The sequence below is a fragment of the Pelophylax lessonae genome (genome assembly GCF_965119305.1).
Source record: "Pelophylax lessonae genome assembly, chromosome: 7".
NCBI classification, from domain to species: domain Eukaryota; kingdom Metazoa; phylum Chordata; class Amphibia; order Anura; family Ranidae; genus Pelophylax; species Pelophylax lessonae.
In genome coordinates this window covers 269,071,898-269,086,666 of record NC_138774.1, presented here as the reverse complement: position 1 = coordinate 269,086,666, position 14,769 = coordinate 269,071,898, and the positions used below count along the sequence as shown (strand labels likewise).

Below are 14,769 nucleotides of genomic sequence, written 5' to 3'. Positions count from 1 at the left end.
CACCCCGGTACAAGCACTTTCCCGAAATATCGGCAATATTGGTAATCTCAGGGGCCGATTTCGATATATCGGGAAAAGTTCATACCGGCCCTCGATATATCGGTGTTGCCTAGTGTAAAGTGATATGTTACAAAAGTTGAACTTATCCTTTAACATCTCTCAAGCTGCTTTTACCTTGCATTTCATCCTAATAAGGTTTACCATACGTGAGAGACATTGAACTAATTACAGCCAATCCTAAGCGCTTGTTTGTACATACTTTGTGTGTATGCTATACCACACTGCAAACTTAAGCATCCAATAAGAAGCCAAACTCCAGAGATCCCTTCAGTAAAACTTGAAAGCTGCAAGAACAGGACAATAGCTGTGGATTTGCAAGAAATCCCGTGTGCTCCTCATCTTTGCGTTGACAACACAGTACCTCTGCTGCATTGAAATCCCATCCAGCGTAGTCAGCAATGCCGGCTGGACCACAGAACTCCATCTATCCTACTGCCTCAGGCCCTCCCCATGTACATACATGGACTGTTTCCTAGTAAAACAATACTGCTGTGCTGACTCCCAAGAGCCTGTCTATACATGGTGTGGGAAAAGGGCTCCTGAGAGGTGGGTGTAATTCTGGGGGGGGGGGTGCTTATATAAAAAAACTGTCAGCAGCCCCAAACCTTTGACCAGGTTGGTGATTATGTCATTGGGAGCAATACAAGCAGTTTCCTGCTACAGGAACAAGGTAAAAAATTTAATGCAGTGACATGATCTAGAGGACGAGAGGGAGTTTTGGAGGTGAAGTTGGGTAAGTCCTAGACATACACTTGGTCTCCTCTTAGGTATGCAAGCATTAATGACAGGCTGTTGAGCATTTTGTGTATAGAAGCCAGTCAAATTACCTCTACTATGTAAAGTTCATATTATTTTTATAATATTATTATTATTATATAGGATTTATATAGCGCCGACAGTTTACTCAGCGCTTTACAACTTGAGGGTAGACAGCACAAATACAATACACTTTAATACAGTAGGTATGTAGGTAATACAGTATGTAATTTAGTACCGTATTTTCGCGACTATAAGGCGCACCGGATTATAAGGCGCAGTATCACTGATCGACCGCTAACGTGTTTTTTTCCATACATAAGGCGCACCGGGTTATAAGGCGCATTAAATGACACAAAACTCTGATAAGTCAAACTTTATTCAACTCTTTCACAATAACCATAAAATGGTTTTTAACAATAACTCTCAACATTGTTCAGTGAAATACAATACAAAACAATACACTCACTGTTTCAGCTTATTCCTCTACCGCAAATCCATCAAAGTCTTCATCTTCAGTGTCTGAGTTTAACAGTTGGGCGATCTCGGCATCAAGCACGTCCGGATCCCTCTCATCATTATCATCACTATCGGAGTCAGTCTCGTTGCTGTTACTTAGCTGTTCAGTGATAATTCCGGCCTTCCTGAAAGCTCGGATGACACTGGAGACTGATACCTTCGCCCAGGCATCCACGATCCACTGGCAGATAGTGGCGTAACTTGTTCGGCGTTGCCTCCCTGTCTTGGTGAACGTGTGTTCGCCTTCTGTCATCCAATGCTCCCACGCAGCTCGCAATTTAACTTTAAATGATCTGTTGACACCAATATCTAGCGGCTGGAGTTCTTTGGTTAATCCACCCGGAATGATGGCAAGCACTGAATTAGTTTTCTTCACTTGGGTTTTGACAGTATCGGTCAGATGGGCGCGCATGGAGTCGCAGATCAATAGGGACGGAGATTTGTGGAAAAAGCCATCCGGTCTCTTGACGTAAACCTCTCTCAGCCACTCACTCATCGTCTCCTCGTCCATCCAGCCCTTCGGGTTAACCTTGATGATGACGCCAACCGGAAACTTTTCTTTCGGCAAAGTCTTCCGCTTAAAAATTACCATGGGTGGTAGTTTCTGGCCATTAGCCTGGCAACCGAGAACTACAGTGAAGGATGACTTCTCGTTTCCCGTAGTGCGTATAGATACCGTACTGGTCCCTGTTTTCTCGACAGTACGGTTTACGGGGATATCAAAGGTAAGGGGGACCTCGTCCATGTTGGTGATGTGTTCTGGCTGGATCTTCTGTTCATTGATCTTGTTCTTGCAGTAGGTGCGGAAAATGGTCAGCTTTTCTTGGTAATCCTTTGGCAGTTGCTGCGAGATGGTAGTTCTTGTGCGGATGGAGAGATTACGCCTTTTCATAAAACGGAAGCACCAAGAGGGACCTCCTCGAAAGTCGTTTATCTCCATTTCACGTGCTATAGCTGTTGCTTTGAGTCGAATAGAGACAGTGGAGACGCTTCTACCTGCGGTTCTCTGTTCAATAACCCACTGTTCAATTTTGTCCTCCAACTGTGGCCATCTTGCTTTGTTTCCTCGGAAACTCAGTTTGGTCTTCTTTACTTGGCGCAGGGCGTCTTCTTGCTTCCTCCACTTCCGTACCATTGATTCATTAATGTTGAATTCTCTCGCAGCTGCTCTATTTCCATGTTGTATTGCGTGACTGATAGCATTGAGTTTGAAATCCGCTTCGTAAGCATGTCTCTTTACAGGAGCCATTTTTGGGGCAGCGGGTATGCACACACCTCCTGACTACGATGGCCGTAATGCTCAATCAAAGCAGTGCAGCTTCGTAGCTTACCAAGGCCATGCTAAAACATTGACAGATTTTTGAGCGCCGTGTACCACATAAATCAGTTCTAGGTAACTGGGATGAGAAGGGGAAAACACAGCCATACATTAGGCGCACCGCATTATAAGGCGCACTGTCGATATGTGAGAAAATTTAAGGATTTTAAGTGCGCCTTATGGTCCGAAAAATACGGTAATCAGAGGGCCCTGCTCGTTAGAGCTTACAATCTAAGATAGAACTAAACACATCTCCTGATTATATTGCATGCAGCCATTCCCAGTAAGGGGGAACAAGCAGGTGAAAGCAGAGGATGGCGGCGAGAGGAGAGTCTTATAAGCTGAATTCCTAGAGTTCACAGACTAGTGCACACTTGTACAACTCCCTAATATACATTCCTCACACTTACCTTCATTGTTACTGACGTCTGTGAAGTCCTGACTCTGCATGATCTTCTCCACAATGGCATCAGCATCAATTCTGGTGTCATCCACCCACGTGGGGTGACTCTCTACAGAGTCCTTCTTTCTCCTGTGTGGGGGACATATTACAAGTAAGGATGGGAATTATACTCAGCAGACATCAGTACAAGCAGCCACATACAGCAAGGAATGCAGCAATCTGACCATTATTTGAATTGCTTAGGTCATTTGTTGGTTCACCTCCAAAGTAAGGGCCTTTACACGCTGAAGGACATTTCTTTGCATTAGAACTGCTTCTCTTATGTTAAAAGACAAAGTCTGATGCAACACTTGGAAAGCATTTTGAAGCATATCAAATGTGGGTCAAATGCACCTGCCAATTATTTCAAATGATCTTAGACATGTCTCAAACTGGTGCCATAAGCAAGCTTCATTTGCCTATCGACAGAGCCCTAAAAACATTTGCATAACATGCTGGAGCCTGTTTTGGACTGCCAATTTCTTCCCTTTTCTACAACAGAGGAGTACAAATCTTTTAATCAATCATGATTTGCACTGTACCTACATCTAAACTGCAGATAAAACTGTGGCTGGCCCTAGAAGAGTGATTCCAGTGAGAATCATTACATATCTCCCTGTCTGCCACCCTAAGAACTATACAGAAATTCTAGATTATGACCCTACAGGATCAATGTCACGTCTGTGATCATCTGTGGGTATGAAGAAGTGGAAGTGATGGTGCCTGCACCACAAATAGTTACGTTGGGGTTCTGGATCATTGCAGAAACCTACATACTATGTTCCAAGTTACAGTCACCTTCAGTGTGGCACAGCACGCCGGAGTACACTGAATATTACATGTGTGGTTTATGCATAGGGGGAGGGGTGTTGGTGGGTGTAATCACATAGTATGTTCACCAGACGTTCAAAGAGAATGTAGGAAGTTGGAAAGTGGTGTAATCCACATTACACTGTGCAGCAACATGGCATAGAGCAAAGAAGGCTGGAACACATATATGTGCATTATAAATCTTTTTGGCAGGTAAAAAGGGTTCTTGATGTGCTTCAGCTTTGAATTCTATCCATATGGATAGAGTAGTGGGGCGTTAGAACTAGTGATGACCAATCTCGTTTTTTTATTGCCGACACTGATATTTTGGTCATCGCATATTGGTATCGGCCGGTATTTTTGTGCATTTAAAAAATGTATTTTTTTTTAATTTTTTTTATTTAGACACTGTTGTGGAGGGATCTGGGGGTCTAAAAGACCCTAAACCCCTCCTCTGCACTTAAAAGCATTCAAAACGCCAAGTTTGGCTGTTTTGAATGCTGTAATTTTTTGAATTTGGCGCCAGTACCCGGAAGTGATGTCATGACATCAATTCCGGGTTTTTGCATGAAGATCCGATCAGAGCCGAATGCAGCTTTGATCGGGTCTTCGGCGGCCATGCAGGCTGGTTGCCCGGGTCTCCCGTTGGGACGGGAGACCCGGGCGAGCCGCGGAAGGTGGCGGGAGGGGGGTGGGAAGTCCCCTCCCACTCCTTGTAATGACTTCTCAGGCGCATAGGTTGTCATTACAAGACTACCGACCGTCAGCTATGGACGCTGGTACCAGGGTGATGCCTCTAGCTGCAGGAATCACTCCGGTACAACATAAATATCGGCAATATTGGTAACCTCCGTTGGGCGATTCCGATATATATCGGGAAAAGTGCATATCGGCCCCCGAAATATCGGCTTTGCCGATAATCGGTCGATCCCTAGTTAGAACCTATGACAGGTTTTATTGAGGTCTCTAATAGGAAGCTTCGCCCTCTTGATTTGTCCTTGTGACAACTGTCACCAGTACAAGTGATGGCCAATCTTTCAATGGGGACACCTGTTCTGCAAACAACTGCCTAAAGCTGGTCATATGCTGATGGAAATGCAACCGGTTCAGCAGGGACCGGCCGAAGTGTGTGCGCTTCCCCGATTAGCAGAATTCCATTAGAACCTATGACAGGTTTTATTGAGGTCTCTAATAGGAAGCTTCGCCCTCTTGATTTGTCCTTGTGACAACTGTCACCAGTACAAGTGATGGCCAATCTTTCAATGGGGACACCTGTTCTGCAAACAACTGCCTAAAGCTGGTCATATGCTGATGGAAATGCAACTGGTTCAGCAGGGACCGGCCGAAGTGTGTGCGCTTCCCGGATTAGCAGAATTCCATTGTTTAATAGACTTCTGCCAAAGGGAAAAGTTGGAAAACTTTTGTTGGTCAGCTATTGCAGCTACTGATCAGTGTGTTGGTGAATTTTTCTAAACACCTTGTTTATGTAGATGAAAGAATCTATTTTTTTATTTTTGAAAAAAATTAAAATAAAATAAACCTAAAAAACTAGCAGTGTATGGTCAGCTCAACATAGGATTTCCCCTCACTTTCTGTTGTCCTTCTAGAACAGGAAATGGGACACAAACAGGAAATAAAAGACCAATCTCTAAAATTAGGTTTTATTTTAGATACACTGTAACTACTCAGCTGGTGTTCTCCTTAAATTTATTACAAAAAATTAAAATAAGAAAGCTTTTATGAGAACTTTGTTCCATTCACCAGATGAGCCAAATGGAATAAAAGGCCCCTCAACAGGGATCAGTACAGTCAAAACAATTAGGAAAAAGGGGATTCTCGGCACAAGAGTAGATTAACAATAAAATCCATGGCAGAAGCCAAGTGGGCAGATCACGAGCTGAGTGTGTCACAGGCGCTGGCTACAGAATGCACAGATATCAGAGCCAACACTCCACACTGACTAAGTCCCAGCTGAGTCACATCACATATTCCATGCTCAGACTACAGACAACTCTCATGGCCCCGTCACTAACTTGACATTTCCAAAACAGACAACTTTTTGTTTCTGCTTGTATTGAATAAGACCATCTGTAGAGAACTAAGACTATCTTAATGTGGAAAACAACAGAAAGCTACTAAGATGCATCAGATCATAAACCAGCTTCTCGTTATACTGTACGATCATTACCTGGACTGTCTGTCTAGGAGGGGTGGTCTGATTGGTCTTGGAGGCTTCTCTGGTTTGGTTTCCTTGTCTCCTTCAGGTAAGTCTGCCGTAATGAAGATCCCCCCGGAGGCGCTGCTGCTGGTGGATGTGTTGCGTCGGTGAGTCAGGTCTGACATACTGGAGCAGCGGGAGTGTTCAGAGCTGTGTCCTGTACAGGTAAAAATACTGGTCATATGAGAGCAGACTGGCTGATTCACAGTGCTGTATGTAGCACAGCCCGCAAGGCTGGAGCCTAAAAGCATAAAGCCTTTGTTGCTCGACTCTTTGTCTTTAAAGCATTTGTTCATAAGACATTTGCACCTTGCAGACGCAGCTCACCATCCTGCATATCTGCTGCATCAGAGAATCTGTGTGCCGGGATGATTACAGGGCAGTCATTGGTGTTCCCATATCTACATTCCCAAACATTTTATGTCTGCAAATATCCATGCATGTAACATCCTTCACTGTGTATGAATTAGTGATCGACCGATATTGGTTTTTCGTTGCCGATACCGATATTTTGGCCATTGAATATCGGTATCGGCCGATATTTTCGTACATTTTAAATTTTCTTTTTTTTAGCACTTGACAGGTACTGTTGTGGAGGGATCTGGGGTTCTGAAAGACCCCAAACCCCTCCTCTGCACTTAAAAGCATTCAAAACACCAAGTTTGGCTGTTTTGAATGCTGTCATTTTTTCTTAATCTTGTCCCGAGTACATGGACGTGATGCAATAGACAGTTTAATAAAATGTTATAAGAACTCACAAAGTAAATATCTAGTCAAATCCATATCTGCAGTGTCCCCGTCCCTCCGATGATAGCAAACCATGGCCGCTGGAGGTGCTCATAAGGCTGTAGGGGATGTCCGGTGGTCCGCCCCCAGGCTGACATTACTTCCGCCCTATACCCACAGGAGTCCCAGAACTTCTCATCCAGCGGCCATGGTTTGCTATCATTGGAGGGACGGGGACACTACAGATATGGATTTTACTAGATATTTACTTTGTGAGTGGTTATAACATTTTAATAAACTGCCTATTGCTGCACTACATAGCGCTTCACTTTCTTTACTGGGTTCACACACACACAGGAGCAGTGGGGGAAATCGCATGCAATTCGGACAGGACTCACACAGCATTCCTGTTCAAATCGCAAGTGATTCTTTTCAGTGCGATTTGCACCCATCCATTTTGTATGGACACAAGTCTCACTGCAAAGTATCGGTACTCAGTATCGGCGAGTACTTGACCGAAAGTATCGGTACTCGTACTCGCCGATAAAAAACCAGCATCAGTGCAACCCTACAAAATGCCTCTTCCATTTACCCAACACCATTTATCTTTTCTAGTGAAATATATATATATATATATATATATATATATATATATATATATATATATATATATATATATATATATATATATATATATATATATTATATATATATATATAGCTTTTTTTCAGCAGGAACTTGGTGGAACTCCATTCCACCACCTTTGACTTAGGCCCTCGCTCCCTGCTCCCCACTATCACTTGTAAACACAGAGATCTGGCTTCTGTATTTACAAGTGACAGCTTATCTCGCAATGGCTTCCATAGATCTGATCTCCTGAGTGGCTCCCACTGAGTGCAGGATGAAGACAAGAGAGATGCAGGTGCCCGGGGTGCAGTGGGGATGCCGACACTCCTACTAGATCTCCCTGCAAGCGAGAGAGGCAGAGCCACCCACACTGTGTGCGGAGAGGTACTAGAGAAGAAGAGGGGTGAAAGTGAGATGTGGATGGGGATGCAGAGGTAAGCAGCTGTGGAAGAAGGCTGAGCTCTGCACTCTATGTGTAGCGCACCCCTGAACTCTGCACTCTGTGTGTAGTGCACTCCCGAATTCTGCACATGGAGCACCCTTCAAATCTGCACTCTGTGTATAACCCCACCAAACTCTGCACTCTGTACATAATGCACTGCTGGTATTTAATGCCACTTTAAGACCCTCCGACTGTTATTGAAAATTTGACCATACCCACTATTTGATGCAGTTTGGAGAGTGTATGTGTCGAGGGAGAGGGGATTTTGGGGGGGGGTCGTGGTTGGGTTCCTGCACCTATTTTCTGAGAAAAAAAGCCCTATATCTATCTATCTATCTATCTATATATATATACACATATACATATACAGTATATATATATATATATATATATATATATATATATATACACACATATACATACACACATACACACACATACACATAGATAGTATGCTCAGGAAAAAGTATAGGAAATCTTAAGAGCATTTTTTTTTTTTTTTTGTGAAACAAATATAAAAGTATTGTTTACCGGACACTTTGGACTGCTGGCTGGCCTGGCTGGAGTTCCGCGAGTGACCTGAATGAGACGTCTCCTCCGGGCTTGAGAGATTCTGGTCAGCTTCTTCAAAGACCCCTATGATGTTTAGAAAGAAGAGAGACTTAGCGGAGGATTGGGTATGGTTTATCCTTGTAGTTAGAACACAACTGTTGGATTTGGCTTCCATCCATTGCTGTCTGTTCTCATGGGAAACAATGCAGATCCCCACATTCTCTGCTGCTAGTAAAACTACCTTCTGCCTGATGATAGCGCTCCTTCATAGTAACCATGTGCATGTTCCTAAGAGATGTCGGTTAAAGCACACCTTATACCCCCCTGGATTTTTTGTCTGCACTAACCTATAAAACCAAAAAGGGTAGATCTGAAATACTTCTTTAGTCTTTTAGTCCTTCTATTTTTCTTTAGTGCCAATAAAGTGACCACCTGAGCAGGGGAACATGTGATCCTGGTCAAGCAGATGATTGGAGGGCTCTAACTTTATTCCCCTACCTCAGGGCTCTTTCACACGGGCGTTCAGTTTTTTAAGCCCGATCAGTTCCTTTATTTTTTTTTTTTGAAACGGACACGGATGACACTTGGTTATCCGCTGACATCCGTATTTACATAGAGATACATTATGTCCGTTTTTCATCCGCAAACGGATGGGATGAAAAACGGACATACGGAACGCCCGTCTGAAAGAGCCCTTAAAGTCTAAAGTCTTTTTTTTTTATTACTAAGGTCAATGATTGTTCACCTCAATAAAACAAAGTGTCCCGGCACTTGGGCCCTTGAAGCCAGCAAAAGAAACCAAATTAAAATATTTCCTAATATTTTAGAAAACAAAAAGAGGTTTCAGCTTGCAAATGTTTTCTGAAGGGTATAGGTAAGCTTTATCCTAAATAAGAATCCTAGCTAGGTAATACAACGCTATTTATTCCATTTATAAATTCTGTATATTTTACAGTAGTAAACTAATATGAGTACATGAATCTCCTGTCATACGGTCCTCTGTGTAGCAGCAGCTGGAAGTGAAATGGGAAGTAGTCTGAGCCAATCAGGGCTCTAAGTGCTTTCTATGGGGTTTATTCAAAACATACTAATAGGAGTAGAGAGCACAGGCAGGACAGGCAGGACTTGATCAATGTGCTGCAGTTCCTCTATTGTTCAAACACAAGTTGAGGTGAACTTAGATTAGGCTGTACAGGGGTGGCCCTCAGTTTTCAAAATGTGGCCCCTGAAGATATATTTTACCCAAGGGGGCCTAAAGCTTAATGTGAGCTTGACATGCCTACTCTAATCCAACCGTTTCGACAAAATGGCTGCTGTGCTATTGTACCTGAACTGAGCAAAGCTTGCCGGCTCTTGTTCTGACGCATTGTGCCGCTTGCAGAACGCACTGTCCCCTCACCCTTACATGTCATCTGAAGTGAGGAATCCTGCCCAGGAGTAGAGACAGATTTGGCGGTCGATAGAGGTCTACAATAAAAAAAGACAAAACCGTTATGTAGACTGGATGATATACTGCAGAAACAGTTTTTCCAATTATCTCTCTGAAATGCTGCAACATTTCTCACTAAATAAAAACTGAATTTAGTGCAGGTCATTTTTTGAGCAGGGCTAGCAGAGGAGAGATTGACAATTGGATGTCGGTTTCTAGGCCACCAGACGGTTTCTATGTGTTCACTTCAGCCTTAACGAGCACCTGTCCCTAAAGCCCCTTTCACATGGGCTTTCCAATCTGATCCGCCTGTCAGTTTTTCAGGTGGACCTGATCGGATGCTCCATGCAGCCCTATGGAGCAGCGGATGTCAGCGGTGAGATGTCCGCTGACACCCGCTGCTATCAGATCCGATCCTGTCCATGAAATCCGGACGGATGGAAACCCTATTTTCCATCTGTCTGGAGGATCAGATCGGATAAAATTGGATTAAAACGGACAGGCAGTCCGTTCTCATCCGATCTCCTCATAGAGGACAGAAGGGATCTGACAGCTCTGTCTCTGCAAAGTAAGCGGAGACGGAGCTGTCATCCACCTGCTCAGTGGGGATCAGTGAATTGATCCCCGCTGAGCAAAACGGAGTCCGTCGGGCGCACTGCCCGTGTGAAAGGAACCTAATACTCAACTGAGTCCGCCCCTTTTTAAACTGAGTTAATACTCAGCCTATTCGAAATAGCATTTTAATTTAGCCCTGAGACACCCATGGACCATACTGCACTCTCCAAAACATCTGAAGAGCCAACAAAATGGCCGCCTCTATTAATATTAACTCGAACCAGTAACATTTTAGCTTTGTGACAGGACTGGTTTTAAAAAAACTGAATTTTTGTAAAATCTTACCTGTAAAATTCCTTTCTCTGAGTCCTCCGACAGTCGCCACTACCTTTAAGTCATCACTGTTGGGTATTGACTTCTGCTACGCAGGAGTAGCTAGGCATATAGACTTAGTCAAAAACAAAAGGCATTTGCATATACACACCCATGGGGGCTGTCCCATCTGGTCAATACCCCCCTGCAGTGACCACTCCCAACTCACTCCTGACGCTAGGCAGATTAAAACTGAGTTGGGAGTGGTCACTGCAGGGGGGTATTGACCAGATGGGACAGCCCCCATGGGTGTGTATATGCAAATGCCTTTTGTTTTTGACTAAGTCTATATGCCTAGCTACTCCTGCGGAGCCGAAGTCAATACCCAACAGTGATGACTTTGAGGTGGCGGCGACTGTCGGAGGACGTAAGAGAAACAGAAGTGATTCAGTAAACAATCAATCCAAAGAGATTAAGGCCCCTTTCACATAGCAATCCAAACGGGTCCGTCTGACCGTTTCTCATTCTACTCTATGGAGCGGCGGGTGAAAGCGGACTTGTGTCCAATTATACCCGCTTACATCCAATCTGATAAAAACAGACAGCAGTTTGTTTACATCCGACTGTCCATAGAGGAGAACGGCTGTGTCTGCTCTGCATAAGCGGAATGGACATGGGCCAGTCATCCGCCTGCTCGGTGGGGATTAGAGGACAGGTCCCACGCTGAGCAAGTGGACTCCTGGCGGAGTTTGTCCAATATGTAAAGGGCCTTATATTACATTTCTAGCAACCAAAGATAAATACTGATTTATTACTGCAGCTGTAACCAAACTTACGTTTTGAAGCAGGGGTCTCCAGACAAGAGAGACATTCCAATGGCTACCTGTAAAGGATAAAGGAATAATAATTACACAACTGATTACACTAACAGCAATAGTTGACAAATCTAATCAGACAGCAATCAAAACATTCCAGGGATGAGCCATTAATAAAGAGACCCTGTTCTCAGAATATTTACTTCAACAAAAAATTTCCCATAAGATGTGTGAATTTAATGTATTTAGGCTTACCTGTAAAAGCCTTCCTTTGGTAGACATCCAAAAGCCCTGAGACTGCTGCTAGGTGCCACTATCTTGTTTGTGATGTCAGAAGTCCCAGCAGACCCAGAGCTGTCACTCAAGAATATTCTAGTGTATTCCCCTTCATTTTCCCATGACAGCTACATAAAGGGTTATGCAGGGTGATGGAGGAGGGGCAGAGGAACTGGGCCAGCACAGACACAGAAAAAGACAAGGCTATGACATGCAAGGAGGGAAGAGGCCATGCTAGGGAACGGATTCTTAACTTTTCTTTTTAGCAAGCAAGTTTAAAAGCACATTGCAAGTAAAAAAAATACTGTGCAAAGCAAGTAACTATTTAAAATATTTGAATCTTCTGGGCTTTTACCTGCAATTTGTTAAGTTGACAAGGTCTCATTACTATACTAGAAGTCAAATGCACTGATATTATTTAACACGTGTAGCTGTAGCACAGGCAGGCACAGATAAAAAGATCAAAAGTCTACAACTAAGGGCTGGTTCACATCAGATCAGACCAGTGCGTTTTTAAACTGCATCCAGAATGCATGCACAATGTTTGCCATGTATTCCAATAGCCCTAGTTCACACCAGTGCGGCCAGTTCAAGTGCTTTCACCAAAAGTGTAACCTGCTGCATTTATTTATTTTTTCTTTTTCCAAAATGTTTTTATTGAAGTTTTGAACAGTGTGATTACAGATAACGAAAACAAGATCAATGACAGTTAACATTGATACAGATTCAAATATCTTTATTGTATGTTAATCAAAGCACGTATTAAACAATCACATATATTAAGGTCATATATGTGAAATCATACGTTTTGGAACAATAACTTGAGAGTATAAGGGAGTGTACCCATGGGACAGTGTGAATAGAGGAGTTATAATAGTTGTATAGCACTGCTGAATTTATTTTGCCTGAACACATCAAAATGAGTGGAAAAAACGTACTGGAATGCACAATGCACTGGAGTCTGGAGCACATTGAAAAAGTGTCACATCAAAAACATGTGTAAATACATATGCAAAAATGGAATGCTAAAATTGTGGCTTGAACAAGCCCTAAAAGAGCAAGCTTAATTGGGTTACTAGAATTGATATTACCTAATTACTAAGAGCAGCAATTGCTTGCTAAACAGGTTGACAAATGGTTCCCCATGGAGTACGCTACACACATATCATGTAGTAGTGATCAATTGAAGCACAGAGCAACCAGCATCCAGTATTATTGTAACTTCATGCTACCCAAGTAGTTCACAACATTCGGGAGTCATTATTTTCATCTGCTTAGTGACCATTTGCTATTATCAAGCTGGTCATGAACTATGTGAATTTGCTCTGGTGGTGGCCCTGTCATCACCCAACACCCCCCTCCCCCCATCCTGCCTGACATCCTTAGATTAAAAAATTGATGACAAATTGTCACCAAAACATGACTGCATCCAATCAGATGCAGTTGTTATTCAGATATTCGGACGGGCGTTGGTGCCGACTGTCAGAATACAATGGCTAAAGTGGGAGATTCGTCCATCTGCACTATATAGTGTGGTTGTAGGAGTTTGTTTTTTCTATACAGCATGCAGGCTGAATAAAAAAATGTAATAGGGTAAAAATGTAATAAGGTATCAACAACTTTATTGGCTAATCAGTAACAAATTATGGTGGCATGACTGGGCTAATAATGCGACTGCAGCCTAACTAGCTCTGTGTCCGCCAATACGTAGTACACACTCATTGGCATATAATTAGGTCCAAGAACTGGCACTGCCATTTATCAGCTAAAAACAGAGAGAAATACGAAAAGCTTAATGGCCAATTCACCCCAGAAGCTGCATTGGAATGGCACAGGCCTGCACTACATTTGGTGAAACACACTGCAACCGGATCGAATAGTACTTTTGTACCATGCGATCTGGTACAGGCAATCGCACTGTGTTTGTGACCTGCGTTTGGGGTTTTGCTAACTATGCATTGACACCCGCTTCAGATCGCAAGGATAGTGCAATTGGAATGTTGTGCAGGAAACCGCACGGGAATGCGGGTTTACCTAACTGCATTCTAGTGTGAATGGTTGGTCCCTAAAGGTTAAGTTCAACTACATGTCTGTCTGCTGCAGTGGAAGAAGGGACTTGTAGTTTATTCATTCACAGATCTCTGTGAATGAATGACGTGGCTGTGCAGGCAGAGCCCTACACAGCTGCGCCCATTTTAAAATGAACAGCAGCCGCAGGGGAGAGGACCCCTGCACGCTGTCACAGAAAGAGGACTGTGGGGGTGGGAAGTGGGTGCTTAGGAACATGTTACACCCTAGATACGGGTGTAACATGCAACATGTTTCTAAAAGTTAACTTAGCCTTAGGGCTCTTTCACACAGGCGGACCGTTCAGATCCGCCTGTCCGTTTTTTTGGCGGATCTGAACGGTCCCTCCATGCATCCCTATGGGGCATCGAATGTCAGGGGAGACATGTCCGCTGACATCCGATCTGATCCGTCAAATCTAGACGGATGGAAACCCTATTTTTCCATCTGTCCAGCGGATCAGTTGGGATCGGATGAGAACGTATCGATGGTCCGTTCCCATCCGATTCCCCCATAGAGATGCATGGGGAACTGACAGCTGTGTCTCCGCACACAGCGCGGAGATACAGCTGTCATCCTTTTGCTCAGCGGGGATCGGCAGATCGATCCCCCCGCTGAGAAAGACGGACGGAGTGTGTGAAAGGGGCCTTAAAGAAAATTGTTGAAGAAAGCAAATTTCCACGCTAAGGGTGATAGAACGGCTGCAGACTCCCTAAAAATATAACCACAGGTTATATGGAATATTGATAAAAATAGAAGGGATAGTGGCGCTGCCTAGGGAGATATGCGCTAATAAATATATAGAAGGTGTTTAAATTGGGATAGAGCAAAAAAATTAAGGTGTC

At 43.6% G+C, this 14,769-nt stretch overlaps 2 protein-coding genes across 2 annotated transcripts in view; both read right to left on the bottom strand.

Annotated features, from left to right (window-relative positions):
• Nucleotides 1–14,769, bottom strand: part of DPM2 (dolichyl-phosphate mannosyltransferase subunit 2, regulatory) — a 235,994-nt gene that overhangs the window by 145,847 nt on the left and 75,378 nt on the right. The gene's annotated exons all lie outside the window — the stretch shown is intronic.
• The window catches only part of EEIG1 (estrogen-induced osteoclastogenesis regulator 1), a 98,143-nt gene that overhangs the window by 12,848 nt on the left and 70,526 nt on the right, over nucleotides 1–14,769 (bottom strand). The window contains exons 5-9 of the mRNA XM_082264712.1: nucleotides 11,603–11,649; nucleotides 9,798–9,937; nucleotides 8,450–8,554; nucleotides 6,094–6,280; nucleotides 3,064–3,185 (exon numbers count right to left, since the gene is read on the bottom strand). Coding sequence (XP_082120838.1) covers nucleotides 3,064–3,185; nucleotides 6,094–6,280; nucleotides 8,450–8,554; nucleotides 9,798–9,937; nucleotides 11,603–11,649 — 601 coding nt within the window. The remainder of the gene's footprint in view (nucleotides 1–3,063; nucleotides 3,186–6,093; nucleotides 6,281–8,449; nucleotides 8,555–9,797; nucleotides 9,938–11,602; nucleotides 11,650–14,769) is intronic.